This window comes from Myotis davidii, unplaced genomic scaffold (genome assembly GCF_000327345.1).
Source record: "Myotis davidii unplaced genomic scaffold, ASM32734v1 scaffold1031, whole genome shotgun sequence".
NCBI lineage: Eukaryota > Metazoa > Chordata > Mammalia > Chiroptera > Vespertilionidae > Myotis > Myotis davidii.
In genome coordinates this window covers 1,961,688-1,974,676 of record NW_006283442.1, presented here as the reverse complement: position 1 = coordinate 1,974,676, position 12,989 = coordinate 1,961,688, and the positions used below count along the sequence as shown (strand labels likewise).

General features: G+C 40.1%; 1 protein-coding gene across 1 annotated transcript in view; it reads right to left on the bottom strand.

Annotated features, from left to right (window-relative positions):
- Window positions 1–12,989, bottom strand: part of ATP8A2 (ATPase, aminophospholipid transporter, class I, type 8A, member 2) — a 588,754-nt gene that overhangs the window by 423,285 nt on the left and 152,480 nt on the right. The window contains 3 exon segments of the mRNA XM_006753689.2: window positions 8,179–8,317; window positions 10,292–10,431; window positions 11,487–11,571. Of these exon segments, the coding sequence (XP_006753752.2) occupies window positions 8,179–8,317; window positions 10,292–10,431; window positions 11,487–11,571 (364 nt within the window).

Sequence of the window (12,989 nt, the reverse complement as noted above, 5' to 3'; positions counted from 1 at the left end):
TCCCTCCCCTGAAGAAGAAGAAGAAGAAGAAGAAGAAGAAGAAGAAGAAGAAGAAGAAGAAGGAGAAGGAGGAGGAGGAGAAGGAGGAGGAGGAGAAGGAGAAGGAGAAGCCTTAAGCAGTGCTGGTCCTAAAGCAAAGAGAAGCTGGGACTCTCCTTTGCACAACAGCTGAAATACCCTCCCCACAGGTGCTACATTTAACTAGAAAAGGAGACAGGCATTGAATAATGGAAATGTCACAGCACTGCTGCATGTTTTTACTCAATTCTCTTCAGCAGGTCTTTTTTCATCTTGAGGGAGCCCTGCTAAAAGGCACACAATTTAATTCAAGACAGGCAAGAATTAAGAACAAGGAAATCATTGGTTTGTTTGTTTGTTTGTTTGTTTGTTTTGGAGGGAGACAAATATTTTGTTTGTTTATTTGGGAATATAGGAAGTATATCCTTCACTGTCATTTGAGAGGGATATTTTATAAATCACCTCAGACACAAATGTTAAAGCACAAAATTATGCCTTTTACCCCAACTGTTATTTTTTTTAAAGCAATGCCATAAAAATATAGCCCAAGCTGTTAACAATAGTTATCTCAAGAAAATGAGGTTATTTCGCTTATTTAAACCACATATTACTTTAAAAATTGAAACAAACTGAATAATTTAAAATCATCATAGCACATGGGCTAATATCTGCTAAACCTCTAGAATAAAACAAAAAAGAAAACATGAAACAAATTTCTATGCATTTTCAAACTCGTTTATATTTATATTTTAACAATAGTGATGAGTAAAACTGAGAACTTTCCAGCATGCCAGTAAAATTTCTGCATGGTAGGACTAAAATAATTGAACTATTTGTTTCCTGTTAAAATTTTACATATTTATTTATCCTTCCCATAAAGTCTTAGATTAGGCCCAGAAGGGAGATCTATATTTTATTTTCATTCACAAAAGGGAATATTGCAACCTTAATCACTTCCCTCTATGTTAGGCTTACTCCTTCTTTATCCCCAGAGACTTCAGCAACTTAATGCAATATGGACTGTTACAAGTTTAGTATAACTGATGCAAAAGGATTTGCTGGTAGTTCTTTATTTAAGCAACAGCTGCAGAAGTGAGCTGTAATTTTTAAGCCCTAGCTTGCTGCTTTATTCTATATTTTTCAATTTAAGAGAAATACCACTTGACAACTGAAGCTGCACAAAGACATTATGGGAAAATGTGAAGTATTTTTTTAACCCATTGCAAGGAGAGGGCAATAAATAAAACCACTGACACTTTCATGAATTTTAATATAGAAAGCTAAAGGTTTCAGAGAAGAAACAGGTTGTTGGTGGTGGTTTTTAAATTTGGAAAGTGAAGTGAGATTTTGCTTAGAGAATTATCACACAGCACACTTGCTCTAGATAGACCATGGAAGTTTAATACAGTTAATTGTGACTTAGCTAATGTGGCAAATCAAATTATGTCAATTCAGGTTTGGACTGCTTGATTTCTAATGTTTTTGGATAAAATGAGATCAACTCTTGGAGAAGAGCCAGGTATGAAATGTCAATCCACACTTGTAAATTGAGATCTAGTTCTTTAATCTCGAAGTCTAACAAGACGACCATAAAATGACTGAGACAGAACCTCTGGGATTTCACTTTTTACTACATCTAAACGAATGCACACTACAAAGGTCTTAGTCTTTCAACTACCTGAGTACAATCAACATTCAGAGAAATCAAAATAGTACAGTCTATGGTACTTAGAGGACTTGATTTTAAGACAATAAAATAACAATTCACACTAGAAAATATTACCAAACCAAATTTCTCAGTTTTTGCACCAGTATCTCTTTTTTTGAGGCAAGCTCATATTATTAAAGACTAGAGGCCTAGTGCATGAAAATTCATGCACTGGTGGGGGTTCCCTCAAGCCAGCATTACCCCCTCTCACAGTCTGGGAGCCCTCAGGGGATGTCCTATTGATGGCTTAGGCTCGCCCCCCATCGGGAGTGGGCCTAAGCTGCAGTCTGGCCTCCTTCTGCAGGATGCAACCTGGAGGATTAGGGGAAGGTGCCACCCCCATCACTGCGCCACTGCTGCCAAAGCTGGTAGCAGGGGCTGCTGACCCTTGGCCCTCACTTCTTAGCACTGGCCCCACCCCTCACCCACTTGTGTGTGTGTGGGGGGGGCCATCTGGGGCCAGGCTGGCTTGGGGAGGGGCTGGGGGAGGTTGAGGAACCACGGTCGCACCCTGTCCAGCCTCTGCGAAGACTCCAGGACCTCGGGCCGCCCTGCCTTTCCCAGCGCCAGCTCTGCCTCTGTGGAAGGCAGGGCTGCACGGCGCGGGTGGGACAGGCCCAGGCCCTCAGCACCGCTGCCTCTCCTGTGCCACTGGCCCTTGGCCCTTACAGCTGCTGCAGCTTTGTCCGGAAGGACGTCTGGAAGACATCTGGTCTAATTAGCATATTACCCTTTTATTAGTATAGATATCCAAATCCACTTTTTTGTTTACAGTTTTGGAAAGGTTAGGAACAATTTATCCTTCCTGACCATACATCCTAAGATCAGATTAATCAAGCTAGGCACTTTTGGGATTCAACGTGATTCCAAACCCTCACCAAGTATGTTGCTGCCTCTAAATATTTTCACAGAGAAAGTGGTCAATCATTATTTGAGTGTGAGCATATGGAGCATATTGTCAGACATCAGGAATGGATGATAAAACTTTACTATTCCAGATGGGGCCACAAAAGCTCAGTATGGCATTCTTAAATCATCTGTAGAATGAAGCAGCCAAGGACTTGCCCATAGAACCACACCTGGGCACCTTTCCCTCCAGACCCTTCAGACCCTTCCCAGGGATGTTCCATCACATGTAAGCACACACTCAGCCTTGCCTTGTAGTCTTCTCCCTGAACTGGCCTATCATTACCCATTCTGTGCTCAGTCTTTTTTTTTTTTCCTCTTCAACAAACTCTTGAAGGCTCAAGTTTTAATCACATATTTTTCCTTCTGGGAAGTGAATATCAAGTGTGGTGATCATGTGCTCAGATTTTCAGCACTCTCACATCTCTGTGACCTAGGCTAAGTTGTTTGATAATTCTGTGCCTCAGTTCTATCTTTGAAAAGGGGATAATGCCGATCTCAAAGGGAATTAAATATGAAATTTATGTAAAGAACTTATGTAGCGCAGTATTTGGCACATTATAGCTAACATTTACTAACTATTATTAACACCAGTCATGCTTAATACCTACATTGTATAATTACTACTTTCACATCTATGTCACTCTTTAATTTGTCGCACAGTTAACTCATCCCCTTAGTAGAGAATGTAAGTTCCCCAGGCTGAGAGAGTAGAACATCAGGCAACAATGCCAGCTGCAGGTAATCAAAGAAATAACACATCTGGGGAAAACAGTGCCCAGCTTCCCCTAAGAAGGGGATTTGTTTCCCTTTTAATGGGCGATGCAATCTATGGGCAATAAAGAATGGGCATGCACCATATTTAATCACATTTAAAAAAAATTAAACTTCTAAGACTATAAGAAGTGGTTTAAAAGTATCAAATGATAAGGAGCAAAATGCAGAGGGCAATTCCATCTCAGACATGGAAGAGAATGAAAGCTATTTCCAATTTTCTGACTATAAAATGAAATACACACTAGGATTTTGTTCTCACTCATCCCACATTCACTAGAAACAAATTACAGATTCTGAAAACTTCACATGTATTGCCTAACATTTTAATAGATGTTTTATCCATTGGTAATAAGGAAATGACAACTACACAATTCACAAAGGCTACATTTGAGATTTCACTTTAGACTAGCTGATGCCAAACTTTTAAGCTAAAATAGAAAATTGCACTCCTTGAAACACAGCTAGTTAGCATAAATGCAAGCACGGCACAGCAGGGGTCTGGCATTGTGCCAGTTCTAAACTACCTACAACCTACAGGCAAGATGACTGTCTATCTACATAATACTCACTGGCTCATAGGAGACACAAATATCCTGGAACTTAATTTGACTAAGTATATTTATTTTCCAGGCATGAACTAAAATAAATTATCAAACTATGATTAATAGGTAGATCAAATACTAAAAAGAGCCAAGAACCCAAACATACCGTATGTCATCCTATATAATAAAAGCATAATATGCAAATCAACCAAATGGCGAACAGTGGAATGACCATCTGGATGACCATCCGGAACCACACTATGACACCCCCTGGTTCCAGGCCAGCCTAGGCAGGTGAGATGCAATTGGTTGGGGGCCCAGCCATCGCCCCATGATCACCCCACAGAGGGAGGCCCAGCCCACCGGCCAGCGGGGCGATCAATCGGGGGGCTCCACGATCGCCCCAAAGAGGGAGGCCCTGGCCACTGACCAGTGGGCTGCGGCAGGTGGGCAGAGCCTCCCTCTGGGAGGGAAGCCCAGGTACTGGGTGCCAGAGGGAAGCCAGTGTCAGTAGCCAGGGGAAGGAAGGCCTACTCTTATACGAATTTTGTGCATTGAGCCTCTAGTCTCTAAATATGAACTCTGACTACATGTACCACTAAGGACTTGTTGCCTTAAAATTTTAAGAGTTGACAATCATAAGACATCCCAATTTCAGAGATGTTAAAATATAAAAACAATGAGCATCTTCAAATGAATAAAATATACTACCATTCTCCTCCTGTCTGCTAACTCAAATTTCAGGGAACAGATTTTGTAAAACCTTATGAATCTGTTTAAAACGAGCCCTACATCAGAAGTCAAGAGCCCTGAGACCCAGTATTTGCTTGGTCATTAAGTAGAGTGTAACCTCTATAAACTCTGAATTTCCCCCTTGAGCTTAAGACTGTACATGTGTAAAGACTGAAGATGGTGTCCAGAAAGCATGCCCAGCACAGAGCCTGACACTCAGCAGACATTATTCATTTGTTCTCTTTTCCTGACTTCATCTAGAAGTATGACTACTAGACACTTGATCTTCCTCCCAAATATCTTCTGGGTACCCTAGATGCACTAGAATGCACAAAAATGTACATAATATCCAGTCAGTATAATAAGAGACAGATCAATAATGGTTCATGTTACTGAGGGTTAGGGTTAAGGTTAGGGTTACGGTTTGGGTTGGGTTAGAACACAGGCTTTACAACCCAGACTATCTGGAGCATGACCTTGTCCTACATGTAGCTGTTGTCTGTGATCTGACACAAGAGAGTCTAATAAAATGACTGGATGTCTACACATTCTGTAACATGTGCAGGCTCAACAGATATCTTAAGTCAGAAAATGACATTTAATCCCTCAATATCGCCCAAGGTTACTAACTTGAGTTCTGAATACAAAGTGAAAAAATAATTCAGACATAGTTTTTCCAAAGTACTTCAGTGCCTGAGCTGTTACAAGCCTACTTTGTGACACCCAAGAGATGTTTGAATTCAACTAACACACTAGCACAAATGTAAGTAGAGACAAGCTCCAGGAGAAATATAAGACTTTGGCAAAGTCATCAGCTTATAAGCAAGAGGCATAGTGGTCTTGAAAATTAGCTATAAAAGATCAATTTTAAAGAATCTTATGGATGTGAGTGTTATGGAACCCAAGCTACAAATGTTGTTATACATTCTTTAAAAAACACACACAAAATCATACAATTGTCATTTATAAAAACTGGACAGGTATCAATTATCTCATAAGGCTCAGAGAAGCCTCACTGTGTGCAAGTAAAGTCTTCCTCGGAATAAGAAGCCATTTGTGCTTCTGGGTTGATTTGCAGCCCTTTGCTTTTATTTGTATTTATTCCAAACTTGGCTAGACTCTGATGAGCTGCAATAAACAAAAGGAGCAAGTAAGAAGAGGGACATGTGTGCTCCCAAGGGCAGGGTGATCTGGCTGTGGAAATTAAGTGTGGGTCTAGGGAAATAGAAAAGCTGTTAGTCCAACAGAAACACTTAAGATCTAGAAAATTTAAAAAGCTTATCACTACAGTTCTATTTTAACTTGTGGGAGTTACCCACTTCTTTCATATTGCTCTAGAGGAGCAGAAAACATACCCCTAAGTTTTTTAAAGTATATTTTTATTGATTTCAGAGAGAAGGGAGAGAGATAGAAACATCAATGATGAGAGAGAATCACCGATCAGCTGCCTCCTGCACGCCCCCCACTGGGGATTAAGCCCGCAACCCAGGCATGTGCCCTTGATGTGAATCAAACCCAGGACCCTCCAGTATGCAGGCCAACACTATCCACTGAACCAAACCAGCTAGCGCATATCCCTAAATTTGAACTAAGAATTTCCGGGCAGCAGTCAACTTTATGTACTCTGTATGAACAACAGGAGCCATAGTTCAATAGCAGGTGCTTTAGGCCAAGTTTATATGGGAAATTATAGCTGAAGGGCCAATGTATATACATACAGAGACATTATACCAAAAGCCAATGTATTATCCTTCATTTATAAAGATGTTATATCACCAAAAGGTTATAAGAAATAGGTTTTTATTTTTTAGTAGTAGTGATAGGCCTTCACAGAAACTTCATCAAACTATTCTCCAAAAACTTGCATTTGAGAGACATCTATCACAGATCAATGGACAAAGTCTATAACCAATGCTTCAGAGGCTGCTCTGAATCACATAGTACTCTTCTGTGACTTTACTTTCAGTTGGTTGGGAGTTCAAATTGCATTTGATTAGCTATACCCTTGAGAAGAAATTATTAAATGTTTTTGTCTATTTAAAAAAAGAGATGAGATTTGGCTGGGTGGCTCAGTTGGTTGGAGTGTGTCCCATGCACCGAAGGGTTGATAGTTTGATTCCCAGACGAGGCACACGATCTCTTTTCCTCTCTCTCTCTCTTAAATCAATAAAAAAATAAATAAAAATTTTAAAGAGATGAAATTCATTCAATATGGTAGGTATTGTCTACAATTGAGGTTATCTAAGAAATGGAGCTGATTCAAAAAAGAAGGTTTAGGCAAAGGGGCACTGGGAAGACTACTCCAAACAGGACAACAATTCAGATGTCCTAGTACATTTCTTTCTAAAATGATCTCTGACAAAGAATCTATTTCCTTAAATACATTATAAGCTATGTAGTCCTCATATTTTTATTTTATCACATATATACCATAGCTTGTTACACCATAATGGTGACAGAAATACCAGATAATTTAACAATAATTCAAATAATCAAAACTAGATTTTCTTTAAATTAGTAGTTTCAATTCCTTTTCAGACTTAAAATGTACCTCTTTAACACTGATAGAGTTATTTGTACTTAAATTTCTTTTCTTCAATTTTCATTTCTGTATAACATAGCAACCAAAGAGATTGCCAACTCAGATGGGGAAAAGAAAAATACAAGACTCTTAGAAAAATCTATTAATTGATAAAATCATTAAAATGGTATATATATATATATGCCTAAGCAACCGTCCAACAGGTCAACCATTTGCCCGGTAGCTATGACACACAATGACCACCAGGGGGAAGACACTCTGACCAGTAGAGGAGGGTGCCCGATTCCTCATGAAATCGGGCATGGGTTAGGTTGCTGCTAGGGCACTGTCCACCCCAAATCTGGTTCACCCGCACCCTGGACCCAGACAGGAGGGAGGAGGGAGCCCAATTCCTCATAGAATCTGCTGTGGGTTAGGTTGCTGCTGGGACACTGTTGGCCCTGAATCTACTTCACCCACACCCTGGACCCAGAAAGGTCCCTCGACCTGGCCTGCAGGGATCGGGCCAAAACCAGCTCTCCTACATACCCCAAGGAGTCCTGGATTGCGAGAGGGTGCAGGTCAGGCCGAGGGACCCCACTGGTGCATGGCCTTTAGTAATTATATAAAATAACTGCATATGTAAACTTAGTGAAAACATGCTCTTAGTATCTTAGACTATAACTCTGTGAAGAAGGCAATAATAAAATCAAAGTTGTTAACTCTTAAATTCTATATCCCAGGTAACTGAGTTTAATACTTTACAGGAAGATGTAATATTTGTAATGTTTATAATGGGTAGATAATGCTCAAAAAACCATCTTCATTTGATTTCAGTAAAATTTTCTTGTCTTAGAATGAAGAGTTCTATGAAATATAATTTTCAATGCATTTGAGGAACCCCTAGTTGCTTCTACAAGAACTTTAAAAACAACACAAAAACCAGCATCAGGGAATTCTTTTAAATTAATTACCTATATTGATTGCAGTTTCTTGTTTGTCTCCTGTCAGCACCCATATTTTAATTCCTGCCTTCAGTAGATTTGCTATGGTTTCTGGAACACCTGCTTGAAGGCGATCTTCTATGGCTGTGGCTCCAAGTAACAGTAAATTCTAGATTGAAAAATATCTTCAATTAAAGATTGGTACATACTTAAGAGCAGCATTTATGGCAAAACTCTGACAAAAGAAAGGCAGTCAAAATGCTGTGAGACAATAATCATGTTTCCTCTACATTAAATCTTTGTTTCCAGATAGTTAATGATATCTAGATGTGTGGCATTTCCAAGCTATTGCCAATGTCCGAACCTCTCCATACACATAGGCATCCAGTAGTCATTTATTTCTTTGTACACCAGCATTTTAGAACAGAAGTCATCTAGCAGAACAGGTGGGCAAGTTATCCTGAGGATATTAATAGTATATGAGCCCTCCCTTATAACTGTGAAAATGACTCGAGTATTATCTATATATATAAAAGCCTAAGCAATCGTTACAACCGAACAACTAGAATAACCAGAATGACCAGTCAACCAGTCCCTATGGCACGCACTGACCACCAGGAGCAGATGCTCAATGCAGGAGCTGCCCCCTGGTGGTCAGTGCACTCCCACAGCCAACCTTCTGTGGCCGGCCAACCACCCGTGGTCCCTCTCTCCAGCTGGCCAACCTCCCGCAGTCCCTCCCCCGTCCCTTCCCCAGCCAGCAGGCCCGATGGGTGGCAGTGCAGCACTGACAGAAGGAGGAGGAGGGGAGGCAGGGAACCACTTGGTGGCGGGGCGCCAATGACAGCAGCGGTGTCTGGTGTCTGTTCCTTCTGCGCCCGGCGACCATAGCCTCCTCTCCCAACCCCGCCAGGACCTTCAGGGCTGAGACAGGGAACCGAGGATGGATGGCGACAGACACAGCCCCTTTCCTAGTGATTAAGGTCACCTACTTAATCACTTTTTTCTGACTCCAAAAGTAAAGCAGGGCAAATTAAATTCAGTTTTAATCCCACCCAAAATTCAATAAAATGACAAACAAGTGAATGTAAAACTCATAAACTGAGTATAAAAAAGCAAAGTGGAAATAAACAAACACACACAGGGGTGAAAAAAGCAATCAAGTGATGACTTCAGAGTTATAAGAAACTGAAAAATGGATGGACCAATGGTTGCTGATATGAAACAGAAAAAGTTGAAATAAAGCTCCCAGATTTGAGGTGAAAGAAAAACAAAAACAATCAAACAAATGAAAAAACTTCAGGCCAAAATGGAGTCACTATCACTAAGCCATGCCACTAAACCAAAACTTAATAACTAACCTAATTGCATTTTCAGCCTCTCCCTGCAATGAAATTTTAAACCAATCAGGCTGGAATTTCCTGAGAAATACTAGTAAGGTAATCTGCATAATAAACCCCCTACCAATCCCTTCCCAACAAAAGACAACCCAGCCTAAAAATAATCCTTTCTTTTCTTTTACTCCCCTAGCACACTGTCAGAGTCTATAAAAACCTTCAGAGCGCCCTTCTAATTGCTAGATGGGATGCTACCAACTGCTTAGTAAAGCCAATAAGATCTTCAAATTTACTCAGTTGAATTTTATTCTTTAACAGGGAATCCAATGTGTAGGAAGCTACCTAAGGTCTTGGGATAAAATAAAGAAGACAACAACAACAAAAATCAAAGTAGGCAACGTGGACTAGCAATGGCAAAACTTTAAATTATTAGAATACATAGGTGCGAGAATTCTTAGTATGTACAGTGTCCTACCAGCCTATGAATTCTCATTGCTCACGTAACTCCATAGGATGAGATCATCTTGTTAAGCCTAATCTTAGGCAGACCCAGAAAATCATTGATGCTGTGTTCTCCTGAAACTTCTTAAGAAATCACTAATGCTTAGCTGAGGGTGGCTACACCTTAAACAGTCCATAAAAACTAAGTGTTTCTTAAAACAAGGTAAGAAACGGTTAAAAGCTAGTGGTTGAGATACCAGAAAAGAGAACATCACTCTATAGCTACAAGATCCCTGCTCCAAGACTTGTTGGACAGGCGGGTAAGCCCCCCATCAGGCAGTAAGGGCTTTATCATGTGCAGTTACCTTCTCAATGATCTCATAACACTCCTCCAGCCGCTGAGCTCTGTCTTTCAATATCGTGCTGGCTTCTTGATAGACTTTCAGCCACTCCTCATAATCACTCTCAGAGAGGTCAGCATACGCCAAACAGAGAGTCCGCAAGCCTGCGAAACAGCCACAGTGTATCCTGATGGTGCCACTAGTGGTGGGGGCAAGCAGGGTACCTTCCCTCCTAGCCAACCTCATGTGGCTCCATTCCATACCAGCATGCTCAAAAACTTTTAAAATACCAGCTGCTTTTTAGGTCACTAATTCAACTTTCACACATCTAAAAGAGGGAATTTACAAACAACTCTACTGTATTTTAACATAAACCACCTTTTCTATAGATTTGTGAGTACATGAGAAGCTGTGAAAGTAAATTCCCACAGAAGAGAAGTGCAGGAGTTATACAGGATTCATCTTTATATGTGCAGTAGCAGGTATCAGCAATTAGAGGAGGCAGGAGGTACATTTCAAGACAGCAATAAAAACGCAATGTGCTACCATGTGAAAGATCCAGACTTTCAAGCAGCCGTGTGTGCGTGTGTATGTGTGTGTGTGTTTGTCTGTTCTGTGTGTGTCTGTGTGTGTGTGTGTCTGTGCATGCAGCCATAGGAGCACACAAGGAAAAAGCAGCAGTCAGTACTTCAGCAAGGCTCCAGCTTTCATCACATTCCCTTGCAGGAAACCCTGACATCAGTGCTGTTTAAAGCCTTTCAGAGAACTCTTTTCCTGTTCCTCTGTGGGTCCAATGAATTATTTCCTGTAGTCATTAGCTTCCTCTGTACCCCTCACACTGGGTAAGCCAGTGTCATAAGGACCACAAGAGAGGGACAGGAAAATAACATGACTTTTCCAAGAAAGGGAACCATAACTACAAGCTGATTGTACAGAATGATTTGGCCTGTCTTTTCCCTCTGCACTGCTGGTTGGAGTCAGCAGAGACATATGTAGATAACTGAATATGGACCTTGCCACACATCTTGTCACTGCCAAGGGCACAGAATGTGGAGGATGGGCACAGGGGTTAGCGTTAGAAACTTATACTCCTATGAAGCCAGCCACGTCCAACCATAACATGCCTATTCAGAACATGACTGCTTACCCAGGCACCAGTCATAGACCTTTGAAAGTATGACTTCAATGGTTAAAAACAGCATTTCCAAAGTTCACTTACCTTCTGTGGCAAAATATTCCAGATGGCATAATGTTTCATCCATGTATTTTGAATCTTTCGAAAGTCTCTTAAAAATTACATTGTCCTATAAAATAAGGAAACAGTGTGACTGGCAAACCGTAAGTAAACCTTTGGTTAGCATTCTGAACACAGCTTTGTTTCAATGGTGTTTATTTTATTCTCATGAGAATATTGAGTGGGCAAGTAGAAATATTGTTCTTAGCTGGATTCAGCCATGAGCTTTGGAAAACAAATTGAGTATGGATGTGTCCAAATAAAAACAGCCATGGGGATGTAAAGTACTGCACAGGGAATATAGTCAATAATACTGAATGACTATGCATGGTGCCAGGTGGGTACTTGAGTGATCTGGGGATCATTTCGCAAATTATAGAACTCTCTAACCACTATGCGTACACCAGAAACCAAAATAAACAAAACTGAGTGTCAGCTGTAATTGAAAACTAAAATTAAAAATATAATAATAGAAGTTTAAAAAAAAACTGAAGACCATTGGTGTCAGCAGAACCATCAAAGACACAATGGTGCTACATTCCCCCAAATTTGCACAATTCACACCAAAGTTTATAGTACCTTTGTACAGAAGTGAGAAGGGTATAGGCATGTCCTAAATTGCTCAAGTACTCTTGCTTCCTGACACTCAGAAGCTGCTAACGGGGAAGGGCACCTCCCATGGGGCATGGAACCCCTTTCAGCTGAGAAACACATCACCCTCTGACAGTTGCCATGACAGCAGGGCTGAAGGACTGGACAACACAGATGATCCATCTAATATGCTATAAACTGTACAGTTTTAGGACATAATTCTATTTTAAAGATATCTAATTTGGTTTGGGGAGACAAGTTGAAGAAAATTAAATCCTATAAAAATAAAAACTGCACTGTAGCTTTTCCATATTTACACTGTTTAGTTACAGCCTTCCTCTGTGCCACCCACATTGCCCCCTCTGTACTTGCTGTGGTACTTAGAACACAATGGCAAATAAACAAACAAATAAAACACTTAAAAAAAACTATCATGTGCGAACATAATTTTGATTTCAGTTATTACTATAAACAGAATTCTTTAATGAGTCCAGATATAATGCCTTTAGAATTCCCATGCATTACTCAGTTTTTAAAAGCTCTAGCTAAGTGTACTGAAACAAGAAAGTGCTTCTTTCCACAGTTGATAAAGATTAGTAAGATTTTCAACCTCATATTCTCGAAACAGGCTCATAAAATGAGCTTAATAATTCTTTCCTTCTACACATAGGACCATATAAGATATAATTTTGCAAGTCAGGCTCATATATAGTAACATCTTTCCTTAAAAATAATACATTTAGATTTGATTACTGGGAAGCAATCAAAACAAAAAGCTTGACCTAGGAAACTGACCAAAAGGGGCAGTAAAAATATGGCCACAGAACCCTCTGTGATGAATAAAAAAATAAATCACAAAAATTGAGAATAGCTGTTTTAAATATATATATATATATA